At 42.1% G+C, this 20,918-nt stretch overlaps 1 protein-coding gene across 5 annotated transcripts in view; it reads right to left on the bottom strand.

Moving 5' to 3' along the window:
- LOC121582215 (poly [ADP-ribose] polymerase tankyrase-1) overlaps positions 1–20,918 on the bottom strand; it is a 114,722-nt gene that overhangs the window by 67,047 nt on the left and 26,757 nt on the right. The window contains exon 1 of one of the 5 annotated variants that reach the window (XM_041897878.2): positions 31–229. The exons of the other annotated variants lie outside the window; for them this stretch is intronic. Within the exon in view, the coding sequence (XP_041753812.1) occupies positions 31–82 (52 nt within the window). The 5' untranslated portion in view covers positions 83–229. Of the gene's footprint in view, positions 1–30; positions 230–20,918 lie in introns of those variants that run through there. 5 annotated transcript variants of the gene reach the window in all.

The raw sequence follows: 20,918 nt of genomic DNA, 5'->3' as shown, positions 1-20,918 counted from the left end.
TCTGTTTGGGTAGCATAGCTCAGCGCACACCCCTTTGACTGATGTTGCCGTGATGTTTCGGAGCCTGTGCACACAGCATCATCGTCTAGGAGACGGCTTGTTTCAATCTTCAAATTAAACGCCTTTCTCTCTCGCACACAGCTAACCAACAACGCCGCCACCTCCCTCTCCTCCTGTTTTTCTGTTAGCACAGGAGGGGTTGCCGTGATAACAGAAGGGAAATAGATATCATAAACAGAAGGGATCCCACCCTCATCCTCCCTCCTCCCTCCAGCCCACTCCTCTCACAGCCCTGCCCCCGCCGCTACAGTCACAACAAATTCCATCCCCCTCTCCCTCCTTCCGATCCCCCTTGATTTCCTCTCCATCCCCCCATCCCCTACGTGTGTTCTTTCTCTGCCAGGACCTGAGGAGACTGAGGGGGAGACAGGGAACGAGGAGGAAGAAAGAATAACATGGTGAAAGAGGGATGATTAAGGGTCCTGCGACACCATGCGTGGATTTGACAGAACATGCCTGAGGTGGCCACGAAATGGAGGGAGGGAGCGAGAGAAAGCATTCTGGAACACAAAAAGAATACACACAGAGAAAGACAGTTGCTTTACTGGAGGAGTCCTTTGTTTCCATTCCAACAGCAGGGGATGTGGAGACCGGGAGGGAGGCTGCCTGGTGTTAAGATCAAAACACACAGAATACATCCGGGGGGTGGGGGGAGTCTCTGGGGGCTGGCTGGAGTTAGATGACTATGGCTGGGATAGACTCCCATACAAAGAGAGGGGACAGGTCTAGGCAAGCTTTTCAGTCTCTATGGACATAATGTATTAACTCAGAGATATATGGGCAGCAAGATCAAACAAAAACAAAAAACTCCTCCCCTGAGATAAAGCAAGGTGAGAGTAGAATACCATCCTTCCTCACCCTGTGTTCTTAGTGATGATGCCCCTGCACTCAGTAACCCTCCCTAACATTTGATTGGCAGCTGACGGGGACATAGAGATAGACTGATTGGAATGGCCGGACCCCCGAGGGCAGTTAATGGATGCCATAAATTACATTGTGTTTCTATCTCAAAAGTCCTGTGGGAGAGTAGGCTGTGTGTGTGTGTATGTATATTCGGGTTACGGTTGCCTCAGTCAATATCAAACAGAAGTAAATCTCATCTGAGGCACGCGGTGCTCCCATCCATCTTTGCCAGAGCAGTGGTTGGTTTCCTGTGTCTCTGCTGTGGTGTGCCTGACTGCCTGTACTCTGACTCAGAGTAGATCATTCTAACATATATTACATTATTGACAGGGAGGAGAGGATATATAAACAGCAGATGGCGAGGCAGAAATTAGCACGGCTTCTAGGGCTGACCTCATTTAGTCGACTGGTCGATTGTTTGGTCGATGGGCTGTTGGTCGACCAAGATTTTCTTTAGTCGAGCAGTCGCACATTTATGGCACGAGACACCGGTCTGATTCACGCATGTCTCAGTGGACTAATTCATTGCGTAGTCTGTGGGATGGCTCACCAGTATCACCAGTAGTACATTTACTGTTAATTCCCATCATTTCTAATCTACAGTGTTTGATTAAGGTCATTTCTGTTAATGCATTCAATATATTATTATTATTACAGTCTTTTACCGTACTCATTGTCGGAGTTTGCGGACCGCACAACCTAGGCTACACTTGTGAGGAACAAGTTTTGGTTTATTTCATTCCATTTACGAGTTGTCAATTTACTCATTGTATTTTATTTGTAGCGCTCTGGTAAATGTTGAGTAAGGATGCGCACCTGATTATGCATAGAAGTAGGCTGCCTGGCCTGCGTGCAAATGTAGGCCTATAAATGTGTCCATTTGGGGATCTGATAGTATTTCTGATTGTCTTAACTCACCACCACTGTGGAGCTTCTCAAATAAATGTTTTCTTCACCTCAAACAGCAAGTAAACAAAGATTGTTTTTACATCCATTGAGAATGACAATAGTTCCTCAACATAGCCTATTTGAAAAATATTTCCAGCTCTCTTTCAATAACCACTTGGTGTGAAAGGGAGAAAAAAGGTAATGTTCTGATCTAGTAGAAACGTCATAAAATAGGCCAACCTGATAAATTCTTATCCCTTGCACAAATAGCCTACAGCTCTGTCTATCTGAAGCTCACTGGCGCAGGAAACTCTGAGGGCCCAGATTATTTTATATAATGTTGCAAGTTTGCTAGCATGAGCTTCAGGCCGGACCAAGTTGATACAATGTTTCAAGTTCCTTGCAGGCAGGCCATGTGTAGCCAATGTGATTTATTGGATATTTATTTTTATCAGGATATTTTCTACCTGCAGGCTGCAATTGTTTTATTTGTTGGTAAGCTATTTTTACATAGTTGGCAATGGCAATAGAAGTTACTTTTAGAATTTTGATTAACCACATGATAATGATTTTGAGATACGAAAACTTTATTATAAATGAAATTAAACAGATTTTTTCCTTCTGGTTAGGCTAACTTGATCTCTGGCTCTCTCGAGTCATTTGTGTGTCTTAATGATTGAATCACAGTGTGCTTAAAGCATCAGACAAGCTCAGTAGCCTACATATAGTTGATTTTATTAACAAATAAGGTGTGTCTATATTTGTTTTAAAATGTTGAACAATCGATTGGTCAAAAGAACAGACGACTCCCGGTTGACAAACTTTTTATTTTTTGTCGGGGACAGCCCTAACGGCTTCAGAAACCATTACTAACAGTCTGGCTGATACTAGCTCCAACACACTCCATATGATGACATCACAATCACTGTTGCTACACACAAAACAAGGAGGAGGTTTGGGCGCGTTGAGAGTTTCTGGCAAAACTATCACAACGTTGACTAATTAATGTGCAGTTCGTTAGGGAAACTTTACAACAAAAAGCAACCATAGTCTATGAAGTTTGTGCAATTGACTGTGTGTGTGTGTGTACACTCGTGCGCGTGTATTCTACAACAATGCTGACTACAGGGGGGCAGAGAGGACAGGGCAAAAGCTCAGGACACTGCTACCATCCACCTCTGCCGGGCTGCATGCAAATCTCCCACCACAGAGCAGAGTGGCTCTGTGCTGTGGATGTCCCCTCTGACAGCAGCACAGCAGTCAGTGCTTCTCCTTCCACAGCCTGGGAGAGCATGTGTCCAATAACAGCACTACAGAGACTAAGTGACCTTACTGAAACAGACAGCTCCACTGATGATGCTGCTGCTGCTGCTGACAGAACCATGAGTCTCTTCAGTCCACCTCACACTACGGTGTGTGTGTGTGACTCTGTGTGTGTGTGTGTGTGTGTGTGTGTGTGTGTGTGTGTGTGTGTGTGTGTGTGTGTGTGTGTGCGTGCACAGCTGAAGGATGAGGGGCAGGTAGTGAGGAGACAGCATTTCAAGCATGACTGACTGAGGTTAGCTGAGGGGTATTGTGACATAATGACTACCATACAACTGGGGTGGGTCTCCCTCTACTCTACCGATGCCCATCTCTACAATATCTCAGCTTTTAGATGGATCTCTAAAGGCACAGGAAAGGGACAAACGAGAAACCATTTCAATGCCATTCACTCGGACTTCTCTAAATCTTCCCATCCACCTTTTACATTTTCTATATAGCTTCTCAGCTGACTGGTTCAATTTGTTCTCATTCCCACCAGTGTGTCGGACTCTGATTAATCAGGGAAGTGTAGCGGGGAAGAGAAAGAGGAGGGGTTGACTAGAGGAGTGTTGCTGTAGGATGGGTTCAATACAAAGCAGAGTGTGTCTGGCCACTCAGGCGACGCTAAAGGACAAAACATTACATGGTCCTTCTGCCTCTAAAGCAATCTAGCCTCGTCGCCTAAACGTTTAGTGGCTCTAGTCTTCAGAGAGTTGGTGAGATAGCGACTAAGTGTCTTGTTTCAAGTAAGGGATTATTCTCGCTCTGTCAGCCGTGTCAATATTATAAAAAATTTAATTAGATTTAGCTAGCCTAAACATTTCCATTTGAAGTATTTGCATGTATTTCTCTACATGAGTTTTACTACGCTAGCCCTATATGTCTGAAGCAGGAACAAGATTGTGAATAGTATTCCCGTCTGTGTTTTCCATAGACATACTGAGGAGCAGCATACACAACATTGATTCTATGAATGTTCTGGAAAATCGATTCCGTCACAAGCTCTGCATACATATTGAAGCCTTAATGTGAGTGGTTTGAGTGGGGAAGAACAGATAGACCTACTTCTGACTTGGTCACCAAAGGCTGAGCGGTGATATTACAAAATGGCTGTAAGCAAACACGAGACACATTTATTTTTTTGTTTGTTACTGTGAGTCAACACTTTAGTTCTGACTATAACAGAACTAGGAGTATTACATGAAATATCTAGAATTCTAGATGTACATATGATAAGCTGGTCACCACAGCATAAGATTGTTTAAAAAGTACGATAACATCAGACAGTACAGTATGAAGATATCTAGAAACTGCTTCTCCAATAGAAATCCCCAATCACGCTTGAAGACGATGTCGTGGCAACGTTGGCTAGCTAAGCTCATGCGCAGAAACACGTCATCGGGCATGACCGTCAAATCAAAGGCGCACGTTCGATATAAACTTGTTTTTGACGAAAATGAAAATGTGTCGTTTTGTCACATTCATGAGGATGGAGTAATAACATATTCAGCTACTTCAGACATTGGCTCGAATCTACGTTGCGCATTTAGATTGAGAAAATTAACAACTAAAGGAAGAATTATTCACTTTTCCCATTGACTTCCCAAACACCAGTCTGGTCTGTCGAGTCTGCTTCGTGAAGCGTTCCCGGAAGTATTGCGATGTTGGGACTCTGGGTTTAACTCTGTGATAATATGTTAGCTACATCCATAACAACATAGTAGAGCAGAGAGACAGGCACAGAAACTTCGGCAGTGGAGTAAATATGGTACTTTCTCCTACTGTACCATCCTCTTCCAGGCGGGCACAGACAGCAGAGCCGAGTGGAGCAGCCATGTGGAAGACTAGGCAATTACAGCTGGATGATAATGGCCACCAAGGCCAACAGATAGCCTGGAAGATGAATCACTCCCTGTGCCATCACAAGGTGGAAAACCCAACAGCCTCACTGCCCGACCCCGACCCGCTTGTGGGGACTAGGGAGGTTGCTCTTGCGTGCGCGTGTCTGCGTAGTATGCATGTGCGCCTGTGTGTCATGGAGGACGACTTCATATCTGTTCCGCCTGTCATCTGGCCCAAATGTTATGAGTGGAGGACATAAGGGGACAGGAAGGAATGTTTCCTGGGAAGATTCTGCATTTTCTCATGGCAACAGAACACAGACATATTGTGCTCTGCCAGAAGAAGAATGATGAGTGCTGGCTGGATATCTTAGGCCCGGGCCCATTCATCACAAGGGACCAATCGAAAGGCAGTCGCCACAGTAATCAATGAGCCTGTCACTGATAAGGAGGTTTCTTCAGCACAAAGACACTTGCACCTTGGTATGCATTGTCGCTCCCTCTCGCGCACACACTCTCCCTCTCCCACACACTTTCCCTATCACACACGCTCAGAGAGTAAGATAAAACGTCAAGTCAAAGAGTTTCTCTCTAGGGAAGGTTAAAGAGAATGAAAGGAGAGGATTTCTCCATCTTTTGTATTTATTTACCCCTTATTTTACCAGGTAAGTTGACTGAGAACATAATCTCATTTACAGCAACGACCTGGGGAATAGTTACAGGGGAGATGCAGCTGTCCTGGGAGATGCAGCTCAAGCTAAAGGGCGGCCATCAGAGAGACCTACCCGTCTCTCTCTCTAATCTTCTTTGTCCTCCATCCTCTCCTCATCCTCTGTCCTGGGCTTAAACCTCTTCTGCCGTGGGTTGACCTGGCACCCTGAAAGGCTTCTGTTCCAGCCTAGTAAGAGGTTTATCCTCCACACAGTCACACAGAAAGCGCTCCAGAAAGAGTCTTAGTGGCTCACGGCGACAGAACAAGGTCCTGACTGAAAGACTACCTGAAAGGGGCTGATAAAGTGAATAACACCAAGAAGTAAGATTCCTTTGTAGAACATGTTTCAATGCTCCAGCTCATTGTCTGCTTCTATAATTGATTCCTGGGATGAATAAACCAACGGTGATCCGAGAGATGGAGGGTATAAGAAAACCTGTAGTGACAAGTGTCGAGTGGTTTCATAACCAAAACCTATTCAGAGGGCTTTTCATTCTCTCCTGTCTTTTCTCAGTTCCCTGTTCTGTGCTAGTCAGGGCTATATTATTACCTGAGTCACTGTGCTGCTGCTGCCTATCTGATGGCCTGGCTGGGTTGAAGGCTGCTGAGACCACTCCCACAGGGGAGCACTGTGACTCCTGAGCGCGCACACACCCTTTCATAGATGTAGAAATAAATATAATCTAGGCTACACACACACGCCACTGATTGTTTACCATGACAAGAGACCCTTCAACCTTTAAAAAAAACTGAAACCCCTGATTCCTTTTTCCATTTGCAATTACCCTGTGTGCTACTTGACATTATCCCTCACCAGGGAGAAGTGGCTGTTCGTGGTAGAGGGAGAGAGCCTCTTGCCTCGTGGGGCCATGATTTAAGATGTTGTGCTTTATAACGCTGGTAAGACAGTAGAAATGTACCTCAGCGCAGCAGAATAGGAAAACAACAGTCAGACTAAAAGGGTGCTACTACTACCAATAACTCCATTACTGTCCAAGGTGAATTTACTCAACATTAACGCTAGCTACTACTGTAGCTATGGGATTGAAATTCTTGTGTTCGTGGCAAACAGTTAGCAGATGGAAGGAGTGTTTAATAAAAAGTATACAGCCAGCGTCAAAATCAATACTCCATCTGCAGCGCCATTCATGCAAAACCTCCCTACAGCACCGGCCCCTGGGAAACCAGAGAGCTAGGCTAATCTTTAAAAACATCCAGTGGTTTGAAACATAAGTGTCTGATGCTAGCCTAGCAATTGACAACACAGTACCATCACTGGAATCATTATTCTAAAAGAGTCTAAAAATAGCCTAGAGATTTCTATGCTTCAGTTTAGACTGACATTCCTCCCGAGCCAAGGTTAGTGAGAGTGACAACCCCACTGGACCAGGTCAAACAGTGATGAAGTGGCCAGTGAATGGAAAGCAACATGTCGCATTATGGTAGTTATTATACAGGAGAAAGAGAGAAGGAGAGAAGGAAAAAGAGAAAGAGGGATTATCAAGGTCCTCTCTTCCAGTGGACCATCCGGTTGAGAGAATTGATCCTCCCCTCCCCCCTGCAGGCGACCAGCCTCTGAATACTAATCACTGAGGTAATTAATAGGAGTTAATGTTGCCTAAGATAGCAGTTTCTCTAAAACGTCTCTGTGAACTCCCATTACTGTTTCCCCGAACATTGTCTCATCAGCAGAAATAAATGAGCTTTTTGAGGAGAGAAGGGGCATGAAAAGAATGGGATCTTATCAGCCCAGGAAAATCCCAACTCCGAGAGAATATTTGTTTGAATATGATTTAAGGGTAGGACTGGGTCTGTTATAGTCTTTCTTATTATGTTGTATGTGCCAACTAACAGGCTGGGGGTTAATGGGTGCAGAGGTGTGCATGTGTGTGATATGGCCTCCTCATGCACTCCCAAACCAGTAAAAACAGTCTCTGTGAGTAATGCTTCCACTTAATTAGCAAGTTGCCTCATTAAATGGGACTCAGAGAGATAAGCCTAGATAGATGCTGCATTAGGTGGAATGCTAACACAAATACAAACCAATAAGATTATAGGAGCCTGATAATGAGCCCTCTGTGTATAAAGTCCACAGCCAACCATGACACAGCGACAAACAAATGACGGATGAACAGGCTTTATTCAAAACCAGGAATTAACTGGATTTGTTTCATGAGGCTGATCTGGTTCCTTCACATTACTCCTTAACCCCTAGACCACACATAGCATACAAACTAGGGCTGTGACAACACTAGTATAGCACCATTTTTTCCATGGCAAAAATGAACATGAAGCAGACCAAACTCTTTGGTCCTTTAAAAACCTGCTGTATGTAAAATATTACATTATGGGTGCTATAGCTTGGAAAATAAATACGTGACTCTGGATGACAACATAATGTTTGTTTCCAACTTTAGGGCTGTTTTCCTAAAGAAGTTGAACCCACTTCCTGTTTTGTTTCCTTGCCACGACACTAACTAGTATCGCGATAATGGTTTAGTCCCAGCCCTAATACAAACGGTGTGGCGCAGCAATGCACCTAACCCTAACCCTCCCACTCAGAGTAAGTTTGAGAGGACTGTGCCTCAATCAGTCAGAGAGACAAAAACCAGACAATAAACCTCCTCTGCAGTATTAATGATTCAGTCATAAAACAGACCAGCCCAGAAACAGCCTTCCACACTGAGGGACTGGAATGGACCAGAAGCTCCAAGCCACTCCCGCCCCAGATCAATGAGAGCCGTCTCCATGGCTGGGCCACCGCTGGCCTGGGTAGCTATTTCTGGAGAGCCAGTGGAAACCTGGCCTGCAGCGCAATCAATGGACAGGTGATTGAACAGTTTGGCAATATTTTTTGCAGCAACGCATTGGGTATCTGTGTTGTTAAAGAACTATAGCAGTATCATAGCTATACTTGCTACAAAAGATAAGGAGCCTCTCTGCAGCCTCTCCTCTCTGCTGAGTCCTGAAGGCTCACCCTTACTGAGGATCAACACATCAGAATGACATTGAATCTCGGGATTTAGGACTCAGACACAGAGAACAATGTTTGAGATAGAGGCTTAACGGAGTAGGAGGCCTGTGCTACTCAGAATTCTACTAAATGTTTGGATAGCCAACTGGAGATTTCAATATTGTTGTTACAGTTTCATCTGTGTTTGCAAATGTATTTTCTGCACTAAATCATAATGAAGATGCCGAGTCAGCATTTAAATCGAGAGAGAGAACGAGCTCTACCTGTTGGATGGGGCGGAGAGGAGAGGTTGGTGGAGAGAGCGATTGGATGACATGATGGTGTGTTCTCTCTCAGATCAGAGCTGGCTGTCTGACAGAGCTAGCATGACCAGAGAGAACACTGACAAGAAAACAACTGTAGGGCTGTGACAGTTTTGGAATTTGATGTTATGGTAAATATGAATCAATAAATTAACAAATGCCAGGTTGGAGAGGATCTGTCACATTTTCGTATTGACAACATTAACGGAGTTAAAATAAAGATATTTGCCTGCCTTGTCCTTGTTTAATACAGATCCTATTTTGACACACAAAACCATTCAAACGAAGGCCGATTGGGTTTTCTCCCACTTTTCCCGAAATATAACATCAAAAACCCTGCTGCTGAGGTTATTCGATAGCAGTGGCATTGGAATATATTCTTCAAAGAGAGGACGCCGTAATGAAAGAAATCATGTAGACTAAGCTACTGAAAACAGGCCTTTTAAAATATTAAATCATGACAGGAGCATTTGATTTTTATTAAAAGAGATGGAGCCCAGAGGCTAATTTAGGAAACTTTCTGAATGGACATATAGGCCTATTGAGAGAATCAGTGAACTCCCACACGCACACCCCCGCAAAAGCACCCGTCAATCAAAGCAACCAGTGTGTCAGCCACAACAGCAAATATTTCTCCTTTCCTTAAAACGTATTAAAAAAAAACCTAGGCCTAACATAGGTTTTACTGAAATTAGACTATAAGATAATGAATTGACAAGTATGAAGGGGCCAGCTATGCTATAGTATGAAGATGAAATGTACAAATCAATCATTAAAATAGAAACCAATACACGCATCATGTCCATAACCTAGTTATCAGCAACACTGATTACCGAGGGGGAGAGTGTTGGAAAGATTTTAAATACTGTGAGGAACTATTATCATGTGTAAAAAAACACTTTCCTACATTTGACATTTGTGAGATGCAGGCCAGGTACTTCTATGCGTGCTCAGGCGCACGCTACGTCAACATTAACAAGACAGAGAAACCAGACACATGCTCATTGTGCAGATAAATAAACCAAAACTTGTTTCTCACAAGTGTAAGAGGTTGTGAGCTCTGCAAACAACGTTTCCACTCAGATAATGAATTTTACTGTAATTAATACATGCATGAACAGAAATGTATGTAACCAAATGACAGGGATAAATGGTAAATTGCCTGTTTTACAAACTGTAGGCTACCACATGGACATTCATAAAATTGCATTGCGGGCCGACGCTGTATAGCCTAGGCTAATATTCTACTTTGCGGGGATAGGAGAGGGCAATTGTTTTTGTCTCGTCTAGGGCAGAATATTGGCCAGGACAGGATCAGCATTGATTAGTGTATAAATTAAGAAAATATGACGTATCAAATTATACCATGCCAAGTTGGAGAGGATTGGCGCATTGTCCATTTGACACATTTGCTAATTATAGGCCTCAGAGCAGGAACAACCTTGTTGACTGCTGTTGAATAATTAATGAAGTCAAACACAACCTTTTTTAATAGACCGATTTATTTATTTACTAGCAAGCAATGAAAACATGCATTGTGTAAAAGAAAGTCCACACAAAGATTTTTTACTGAAGTGCCATAGCACTCTACACACCTACACATCTACCGTATTAGCTGCTTGAGCATCAAAGGACAGTTTGAAAAGAGTTGTTGATGTAGAAAGTTTAATATACAGTCTAAGTTTGCAAAACAATTGCTTATAATCATTAGTAAACACTCCCGCTATTAGGTGACATTTATCTACATGAAAATAAAGTTCATAAAAATAAAATCCTAAAATGAACATAGGCCTATTTAAACGGTTTTGATGGTTATTTAATTTTCATGACGGTCTTCATCCATAACCGTCAGTTACACGGTTATTCAATTACCATCACAGCCATAACCAACTGTACAACTCTGTCCCTCTCAGACTTAATTCAAAGACCGCACAAACACCAATATGTGAAATAGCTTAGGTGTATCCAGAGCCTTATATATGTGGATTTCAGAAGGATTTTGTCATGGCATCTCAACAGTATAGGTATTGGGAAAGCACAGTAGGCTATAAGTACCTTAAATCCAGGTATAATGAAAATGCCAATGTAAAGAGCAGCAGCAAGAGCCGAGATTCCTGCATCCCTGAGCACTATGCCAGATAGATCTATTCCCCAGAGGACAGTGAGACACACAACTAAACACAGTGGGGAACCTTGGGGGCCTTCTAGGCCTTCAGAGAAGTCCTAAGGATTTATAAAAATGTCGTTACAATTTCATTTTAATTTATATTTCATCTTTACAATTGTAATGATCTTTTGATAAAAAATATCCAATCAGGATTTTCTTTGGTGGTCTCTGGGTAGAAAGATCAAGCTTGGTCAGCCAGCCATTGGCTCGGCCTTCAGAAGTTGGACAGTAGGCCTCTGCCATACAACTGTATTAGAGCTGAATTTTCGAGTGACAGTGGAATGAACCAATCACATTTTGACTTGTAATGAGCAGGACCAAAATTATTATTTTTTAAAGTGATGTCTAGGCCTTCTCAAATGCCTACTGAGAGCGCAAGATAAAATAATCAGTGGTGCAAATAGTCGTTTTCCCATGCTAAGGCTAGTAACGTTAGCTAGCTTGTGTTGTAGTAGTGTGACAATAGTGACGGCGGCTGCAGCAGCTGTTATCAACTTCAAGGTGGATGTTGTTGCTAATTTCTTAGCATCACCCTTTCCAAGATTAACTTTCAAACTTTGTTTACAAATTATCATCTGGTGAGTGGCACTGTTTTTTGTTGCAGCTCTCTTGCTGTTAGCTATCACTTTGAAAATAATGACTGAAATATTGTGGCTGAATTTAAACTTTAGATCACCGGTTAGTGTGATTAACGTGATAAAATATATTTGCAATGGGAAGTAATAGCTGGTTTGTTCATTTCATTTTGGAAATTAAATGGTTGTACTTTTGTATTGTTCTGATTGAGTGGGGCCTACTGGAGTGAATGGGCTGCTTATTCTTTAACATGATTTGATGCTGTGTGTGACTGCTGTCGCCTGTCTATCAGCTGTGTCTATGTGTTCGACCAAAACTGGCTCTCCTTCAGGCCATTGAGAGCACAGGTATTACGGTCGCTGTCCTTTCAGCACAACGAGCCTGTCACCTTGTGATACTGTTGTCGTCGCTATTGGTGATGGTGTGATAGTGGTGTTAGGCTACCATAGGTTGTGTAAACAGTGTGTTTTTTGTTTCACTAGTCGCATTATTTTATGCTGTGTGTCACGTGTCCATTTGTGAGCGGCAGCCCGAAGCGCAGCCAGGCCTGTTTGATTCATTCATAATGTCATCCAAAAGCATTGCTCCTCCTTCACTAGAACGGTCCAACTACAGAAGATATCATGTTGGGCGCATTAAGTGATGCTATGTTTTCTGTAATTTCTTGATCTTTAAATTTGATACAACGTATTGGAAGATTTTTGGTCCCTCTGAAGGCCTAAGTCCTATAGTCACGGTTCACCACTGACTAAACAGCCCCACATCTGTTTAGCTCACCATCAGACATGCCTGCCTGCCATCTCTCTAGATCTGGGTTGAATAATACTTCCCAACTTTGGCAGCATGTCTCCCTGATTGGTAATGAGCAGTCGGACCGGTCTGGTCTGATGTGCTGCTCTGCATGTTGTGATCTGATCCTAGGACAGACGCAAAGCTTGGTTTCTCCCTATGGATAAGAGACATTTTCCATTCACCACCAAGCCTATAAACTGCTGCTGGGCCTTGTTGATAGCCAATAGCACACTTATTATAATGTACACGAGTCATTCAACACTGGTCACTTTAATAATGTTTTACTTTACATACTGTTTTACCCACTTTATATACTGTATTCTAGTCATAATTCATTCTATATAACTACTGCTATACAAACCTTTTCTATTCACATAAATGTCCATACTGTCTATAAACACCATTCACATACATATATAGTATATTTTTATTTCATACTCTGGTCCAGAAGCGAATTTCCTGCAATTCTATGCATTTTGCCATGGTGTTTGAACTGTGTATTTAAATACTGTATTCTCGATTTAGCTCATTCTAATAGAAATAATACTGTACAATGCATTTTCGTTACACTGTTTATACACACACACACACCACATTTGTATTGATATACTGGATTCTTGACATAGCTCACTCTAATATACAGTATCTACTGCTGTACATATTATCTTGTGTAAATTCATCCTTTGTATATATGTATAGATTGCATTTGGATTACTGTTACAGTGCAATTTGTGTTAATTGGATTCATTCCGACATTTATTGATTTCTTGTTGTTTCTTTTATTTTTGATTATTTATGTACTTGTTTGACATTTTACTGCACTGTTAGGAGCTAGTAACATAAGCATTTCGCTGCACCAGTTATAACATTTGTTAAACTAAGTATGCGACCAATAAACTTTGATTTGAGTCTAAGAGGTCAGACACTCCAAGAAATCTGACGGCCGATAGATACTTAGCACAGTAGAAGGCCATTCCTTATCTTGCTAGAACAAAAGATGTACCTGCTGCTTAAGGACCTGGTACCGACGAACCTGCGGTTTCTACTTGAAGAATCGCAATGCTTGGCAGTGGCCGACAATTCGACTCAGAGAGCACAAACCTCCACGTGGGGGAGTCGACAAAAGTGACAAGAAAAAGTAAAAAAGCTTACTCCATTCAGATTATTAAGTAGAAGCCTTTGTTAGCTCTTGGTGTTGTAGTCGGTCCTTCTCATTTAACTTGTAGTTCTGTCATTTTAATTCCATCTTACATTGATTAGCCTACATATCTCCTAACAACTAGCCACACAGAGGCTCTAGCTGTATGACTGTAGCCTAGTGCCGGTTTGAGGACTTGTGATTGGACGACAATAACAAGCTACACGCTCCACTCGTGAAAAGCAAGAGCAGAAGCATAAATTATACATGTAGGCCACCTGCATTGTGAATTCACATGGATTTAAGATCATTCACATGAACTCCTTCAACTCAATAAAACCCAGAGAGAAGACAGAGCAGCCAGGAGACACCACCAGTGCGTAAGAGAGAACTAATCAATGGCACACAACGGCTGGCGGACCGGAATATCCTTGTGATTAGAGAGTGCCAGCCTGCCAGCAGCTAGCGCTGAGGCGCTAACACGTTGACGTAATTAATCCTCCATCTCTCCGTGCCTCCTGTCAGCAGATAGAAGTCTGTTTGACAGCGGCCTCCGTCCTCTCAGGCTTAGACAAAGACTAAAAAGTGTGTTCCCTGGCCAAGAGTGTGTGAACTGTGAACTGATATTGAACCATCCTTCATCCCTATGGAGAGGGGGAGGAGAGAGAGGACAGAGGGATGGAGAGAGGGGGGACACCTGAGGAGAACAGAAGTACGAAGATTCAGAAAGAATCTCAATCGAAGAAGCACAATAGACTTTTCTAACATTAAAGGTGCAATATGCAAAAAAACGCTCCGCCGTTTCCTGGTTGCTAAAATTCCAACTTGACAATTGTGGGAAGCATTGGAGTCAACATGGGCCAGCATCCCTGTGGAACACTTGACACCTTGTAGAATCTATGCCCCAACGAATGGAGGCTGTTCTGAGGGCAAAAGGGGGTGCAACTCAATATTAAGGTGTTCCTAATGTTTAATTCACATTTCTATGTGAATTTGGTCAGGTCGCCCAAAAGGTTACATATTGCAGCTTTAATTTATTGTGAAGTTATGCACATTTATCCAAATGTGTGCATGGCTACATAATTACCTGGGGCAACACATGGTAGGTAGAATCTAGCTCCATTTGTTCAACATTAGGGCTATGGCGGTCACGAAATTTCGTCAGCCGGTGATTGTCAAGCAAATAACTGGTTGGTCTCACGGTAATTGACCGTTAATTAACAAACACATTTAGCATCTCCTGGCATCCACACATAGCCTACAAGCCACAGATACAGACCTTTGGAACATCTACATTTTAAAAAGTCTAATAAATCCATGTAATATGGCCTACACCTTCACAATAAATCCATGATTTATTCTAGACAGGTCTGAAGAAGCATGATATGAAGAAAATGAAGTCTATTTCAGAAGAAAATAGTAGCATTATGTTAGGTCCTGATGTGGCTATGCCAAATGGCTGTGGGCTACACTAGTTCATTTAGCAGACAAGATTTGCTTAGAATTCCGTGGCATTATTTTTATAGTATGAAGAATACATTTGAACATAGCTAAAGAAAATATAAATATTTTCTGCAAACTATTTGAGGGAGTGCGCACATGCGGCTATTCTGTGTTGAGTGGTTAACAAAGAAATAGGTACTCCTATATGCTTAATTTAGAGTTATTAATTTAACTTTAGCTGATCTACAAACGCTGGGTTATATGTCTTGATTTTTAATACATTGTAAGGCCGCATGATGCAACTAATGACGATTTGAAAAAAGTCGCTTGAAAGGCTGTACACAAGTCATTAGTCTCTCATTCACAATTTGACAAGCACTTGATAATGCCTTGAATTTCACGATGGCATCCCCTTTGTGGCCCTAATGCACCCTAAAAAAATCCATGCCTTTTGCTGCCAGTGGCCGTTGTGCCCTTGGCCCGGAGTGCTGCGTTGTGCCCTTCTCCCTGAGTGCAGCGCAATCTGAAGCGCTCTCCACCACGTGATCAGGTCTTTCTCACAGGCTACAAGTGACAGACACATCGGGGACAAAACTGTGCGCGTCCTTATTCAATTCCGAGGTGCATATTGAAGATATTGGAAGAACTGTCCACATATACTTTTCGTCAGCCAACAAGATGAGAAGGCCTAACGAACATCAATACCACTAGCCTATGTCAATCTACTATCCCCCATAGTACAAAAGTCAACCTATTATATTCTGTGCGAGAAATAAATATTCCAAACATGGTCTGGGACAGTTGTGGGATGCAATAGATCCCGAAATAATACAACCACTAGCATCAAAAAAACGTTTTTTACGCAATGTGGCTGACGCAACAGATCAGAACGTTTAGCTTAAAATGTTGATAAACTATTAGGCTATTTATTCACATTATAAGCGCAGCAATGCGTACATGGCAGTAGGCTATGAGCGTGATTGTTCCATTAGCAGGAAAACACCATTATCAAAAGTGACCACAAACGCGATTATGCATGTAATGCTGTTATTATAAAAGGTGCATTTTTATGGCATCATTCACAAGTGTTAATATATAAATCACAAGTGATAGGCTAATATTGTCACCCATCAGACTATTCTTGTCTTTACATATATTATTTAGTATATGTGTGAAAATTGTTTTGATTTAGAATGGACCATTACCATGCACCTGTCTCGAAACAGGGGCAGCGGGAAAAAATACATGTAATCTACGCACTTAAATAGCGAATGGAGGACGCTTTTCCTGTGGTTCATTTTCGTGCCAGCCAGGTAGGCTATACTCCTGTTGTAAAGATAAACAATGTGCTTAATATTAGGAAAGATTATAAAAAATATAGCAGGCCTAGTCTACAGAAAGCGGATGGGATTCTCCTCTTTCTCGCACAACTGCCTAACCTATAGAAATGTTGCGCAACATGAGCTCATTGGCTCTCATTAAGTGTTTGATTAGATTTTCGATTACATTTGCATTGATGTCAGAGTGATTAGAAGGACAATAGAGTGTGGAGTACCAGGCAGTTAGCAAGTTTGGTAGGCTACTAATGACCATCAGCAGCATCAGAGCATGGAGAAGCCTAATTACCGTGACTAAACGGTCACGTGGAATTTGACTGCCTTCATGACACATGACCACCGGTGTGGTGGTAATACGGTCAACACAACAGCCCTATTCAACATCCACTTAGAAATCATACTCCCTCATCCACGTTAAGCCTCTTTCCCTCACACATTCACTTTGTCAGTCGCGCAATGCTTGCACTGCACTTTTCAGATCTAGTTAAAACACACTGAATTACATGATGCCATTATATCGTATGTACTATTATACTATTGATAATTCTTACCTTATTTTTATTTTAATTACCTAGAAGAAATGACCACATCCACGTGTTTATTTGGGGACACCGGAAAATGAACAATAGCTAGACTTAATACAACTAGCTTATTTAGACACACAAAAACATATAATCACATCACGAAAGCCATTTCACTTATCCTGGTATTTAAGCTAAGCAAAGAGTAAGTAATAACAGAGTTATGTTCTTTCAATAGTAATGGAGCTTGGAGCTATGGAATAAAATGACAAGCGAGCAGTCATTTGCTAAAAGTCTTAAAGGGATTTGCATTCTCAATGTTAACTCTTCAAGACTTATAACTCAGGCAAAAGGAAGTGCAGATTTCTACACTAATACTAGGCCCATCTGTGAATCCCTCCTCACTGGTGCTTCCAGAACAGTCTGGAGAACATACTCCTGGGTTGGCGAGGTTCTGGCTGGTGCATAGCTTCCTGCTGGGGCATAAGCTTCCAGCACATAGGATTGGAGTAGGCTATACAAGGACATTCAGAGATACAACTTTTTAAGCAATTAAGTGTTAAATGAGGCCTATGGCCATTTAACAATAAAATTACATGGAGGAAATTAAAGTCTCCTTGCTGTCAGATGGAGAGAAGGGGGCCAGAGAAAGAGAGGAATAGAGAAGGAGAGATAGATCCCCACTGTCAATACCAAGCACTGCCTCAAGTCAGGATCATTAAACTGGCTTTAATTGATGAGAAGAAGCCAAGGCATCCCAAGGACACAGGATAATGACCTGAAAGTCTTCCTTCCACTCAGAGTCGGAGAGCAGGATTATTCATAAATGAAGAAGAGCCTTACACTTAGCCGCTTACTGTACTGCAGTGTCAGTCAAACCAGGGACCTCCGTCCTTCAGAGTTCAGAACAGAAAACACTCAAGGCAATAACATTTTTCTGGCTATCATAACAATCTAAAGCATTAGCTAGCAATTATTCTACTCCAAGACAGGAATAATGAAGCTTTCTTAGAGGGAAGGTTTTCTCAACTGACATCCTAAGCATCATTAGACTGCTGTGGTATATAAACATGGATCATGAAGCTAGAGCGTTAATAAGTAGGCATAGGCTAATTAAAATAATTTCCTACATGGATAATCTGGGTGATAGCTAACTGTAACTATCCATTATCTAGAGGGCTGTAATTGAGGAATCCCTCAGATCCCACCATGAGAGAGAGAGAGAGAACAGACACACGAACATGCTCTAAGGGCTGAAGAAAGGTTTACAATTTCTGGATCTCCTTTGCATGCGTGTTCAATGAGATCTCCCAGTGACCTTGACATTTCATTTTCCAGTAACAGTAAAGTAATTTGTGGTACAAGCTCCGGGCTGGCTTGTGTCAACGACGTCCCCTGGCCATGTAAAAACCTGTCACGATCACATTCACAGGCTGTCATAGCAACTGCAATTCATCATAACTCTTGGAACATGTCCACTTGAAAGTTCCATGACTTAAAAGGCCCACTGCAGTCAAAAATGTGATTTTCCGTTTATATATAGTACCAGTCAAAACTTTGGACACACCTACTCATTCCTGGGTTCTTCTTTATTTTTTACTATTTTCTACATTGTAGAATAATAGTGAAGACATCAAAACTATGAAATAACACATATGGAATCATGTAGTAACCAAAAGTGTTAAATGAATCAAAATATATATATATATATATATATATATATATGAGATTCTTCAAATACATTTACATTTTAGTCATTTAGAAGACGCTCTTATCCAGAGCGACTTACAGTTAGTGAGTGCATAAATTTTCATACTGGGCCCCCGTGGGAATCGAACCCACAACCCTGGCGTTGCAAACACCATGTTCTACCAACTGAGCCACACCGGACTGAGCTACAAGTAGGCCTAGCCACCCTTTGCCTTGATGACAGCTTTGCACACTCTTCCCATTCCCTCAACCAGCTTCATGAGGTAGTCACCTGGAATGTATTTCAATTAACATGTGTGCCTTCTTAAAAAGTTCATTTGTGGAATTTCTTTCCTTCTTAATGCGTTTGAGCCAATCAGTTGTGCTGTGACAAGGCAGGGGGGTAAACAGAAGATGGTCTTATACCAAATAGGGCTAAGTCCATATTATGGCAAGAACAGCTCACATAAGCAAAGAGAAACGACAGTCCATCATTACCTTAAGACATGAAGTCAGTCAATACGGAACATTTCAAGAACTTCGAAAGTTTCTTCAAGTGCAGTCACAAAAACCATCAAAACACTATGATGAAACTGGCTCTCATGAGGACCGCCACAGGAATGGAAGACCCAGAGTTACCTCTGCTACAGAGGACAAGTTCATTAGAGTTACCCGCCTCAGAAATGGCAGCCCAAATAAATGCTTCACAGAGTTCAAGTCACAGACACATCTCAACATCAACTGTTTAAAGGGGACTGTGTGAATCAGGCCTTCATGGTCAAATTGATGCAAAGAAACCACTACTAAAAGGACACCAATAATAGGAAGAGACCTGCTTGGGCCAAGAAACATGAGCAATGGACATTAGAACGGTGGAAATGTATATTTTGCTCTGGAGTCCAAATTGCAGATTTTTGGTTCCAACCGCCGTGTCTTTGTGAGACGCGGTGTGGGTGAACGGATGATCTCCGCATGTGTAGTTCTCACCATAAAGCATGGAAGAGGTGGTGTTATGGTGTGGGGGTGCTTTGCTGGTGACACTGTCTGTGATTTAGTTAGAATTCAAGGCACGCTTAACCAGCATGGCTACCACAGCATTCTGCAGTGATACGCCACCCCATCTGGTTTGGGCTTAGTGGGACTATCATTTGTTTTTCAACATGACAATGACCCAACACACCTCCAGGCTGTGTAAGGGCTATTTTACCAAGAAGGAGAGTTATGGAGTGCTGCATCAGATGACCTGGCCTCCACAATCCCCCGACCTCAACCCAATTGAGATGGTTTGGGATGAGTCGGACGGAAGAGTGAAGGAAAAGCAGCCAACACGTGCTCAGCATATGTGGGAACCCCTTCAAGACTGTTGGAAAAGCATTCCAGGTGAAGCTGGTTGAGAGAATGCCAAGAGTGTGCAAAGCTGTCATCAAGGCAAAGGGTGGCTATTTGAAGAATCTCAAATATAAAATATATTTTGATTTGTTTAACACTTTTTTGTTTACTACATGATTCCATGTGTGCTATTTCATAGTTTTGATGTCTTCACTATTATTCTACAATGTAGAAAATAGTAAAAATAAAGAAAAACCCTTGAATGAGTAGGTGTGTCCAAACTTTTGACTGGTACTATATATACATACATACATATACACATATATATATAGTATTTCATTCAACTAGGCAAGTCAGTTAATTCTTATTTACAATGACGGCCTACCAAAAGGCAAAAGTCTGCGGGGACGGGGGATGGGATTAAAAAATAAAAATGTAGGACTAAACACACATCACGACAAGAGAGACACTACAACACTACATAAAGAGAGACCTAAGACAACACAGCATGGCAGCTACATATGACAACACAGCCTGGTAGCAACACAACCTGACAACAACACAACATTGCAGCAACACAAAACATGGTACAAACATTATTGGGCACAGACAACAGCACAAAGGGCAAGAAGGTAGAGACAACAATACATCACATGAAGCAGCCACAAGTGTCAATAAGAGTGTCCATGATTGAGTCTTTGAATGAAGAGATGGAGATAAAACTTTCCAGTTTGATTGTTTTTTGCAGCTCGTTCCAGTCGCTATCTGTAGCAAACTGAAAAGAGGAGTGACCCAGGGGTGTGTGTGTGCTTTGGGGACCTTAAACAGAATGTGACTGTCAGAATGGGTGTTGTATGTGGAGGATGAGGGCTGCAGGAGTGAGGCCTAAGAGGGTTTTATAAATAAGCATCAACCAGAGGGTCTTGCGTCAGGTATACAGA

This window comes from Coregonus clupeaformis, unplaced genomic scaffold, assembly GCF_020615455.1.
Source record: "Coregonus clupeaformis isolate EN_2021a unplaced genomic scaffold, ASM2061545v1 scaf0506, whole genome shotgun sequence".
Lineage (NCBI taxonomy): Eukaryota > Metazoa > Chordata > Actinopteri > Salmoniformes > Salmonidae > Coregonus > Coregonus clupeaformis.
This window is presented reverse-complemented; position numbering and strand designations above follow the sequence as displayed.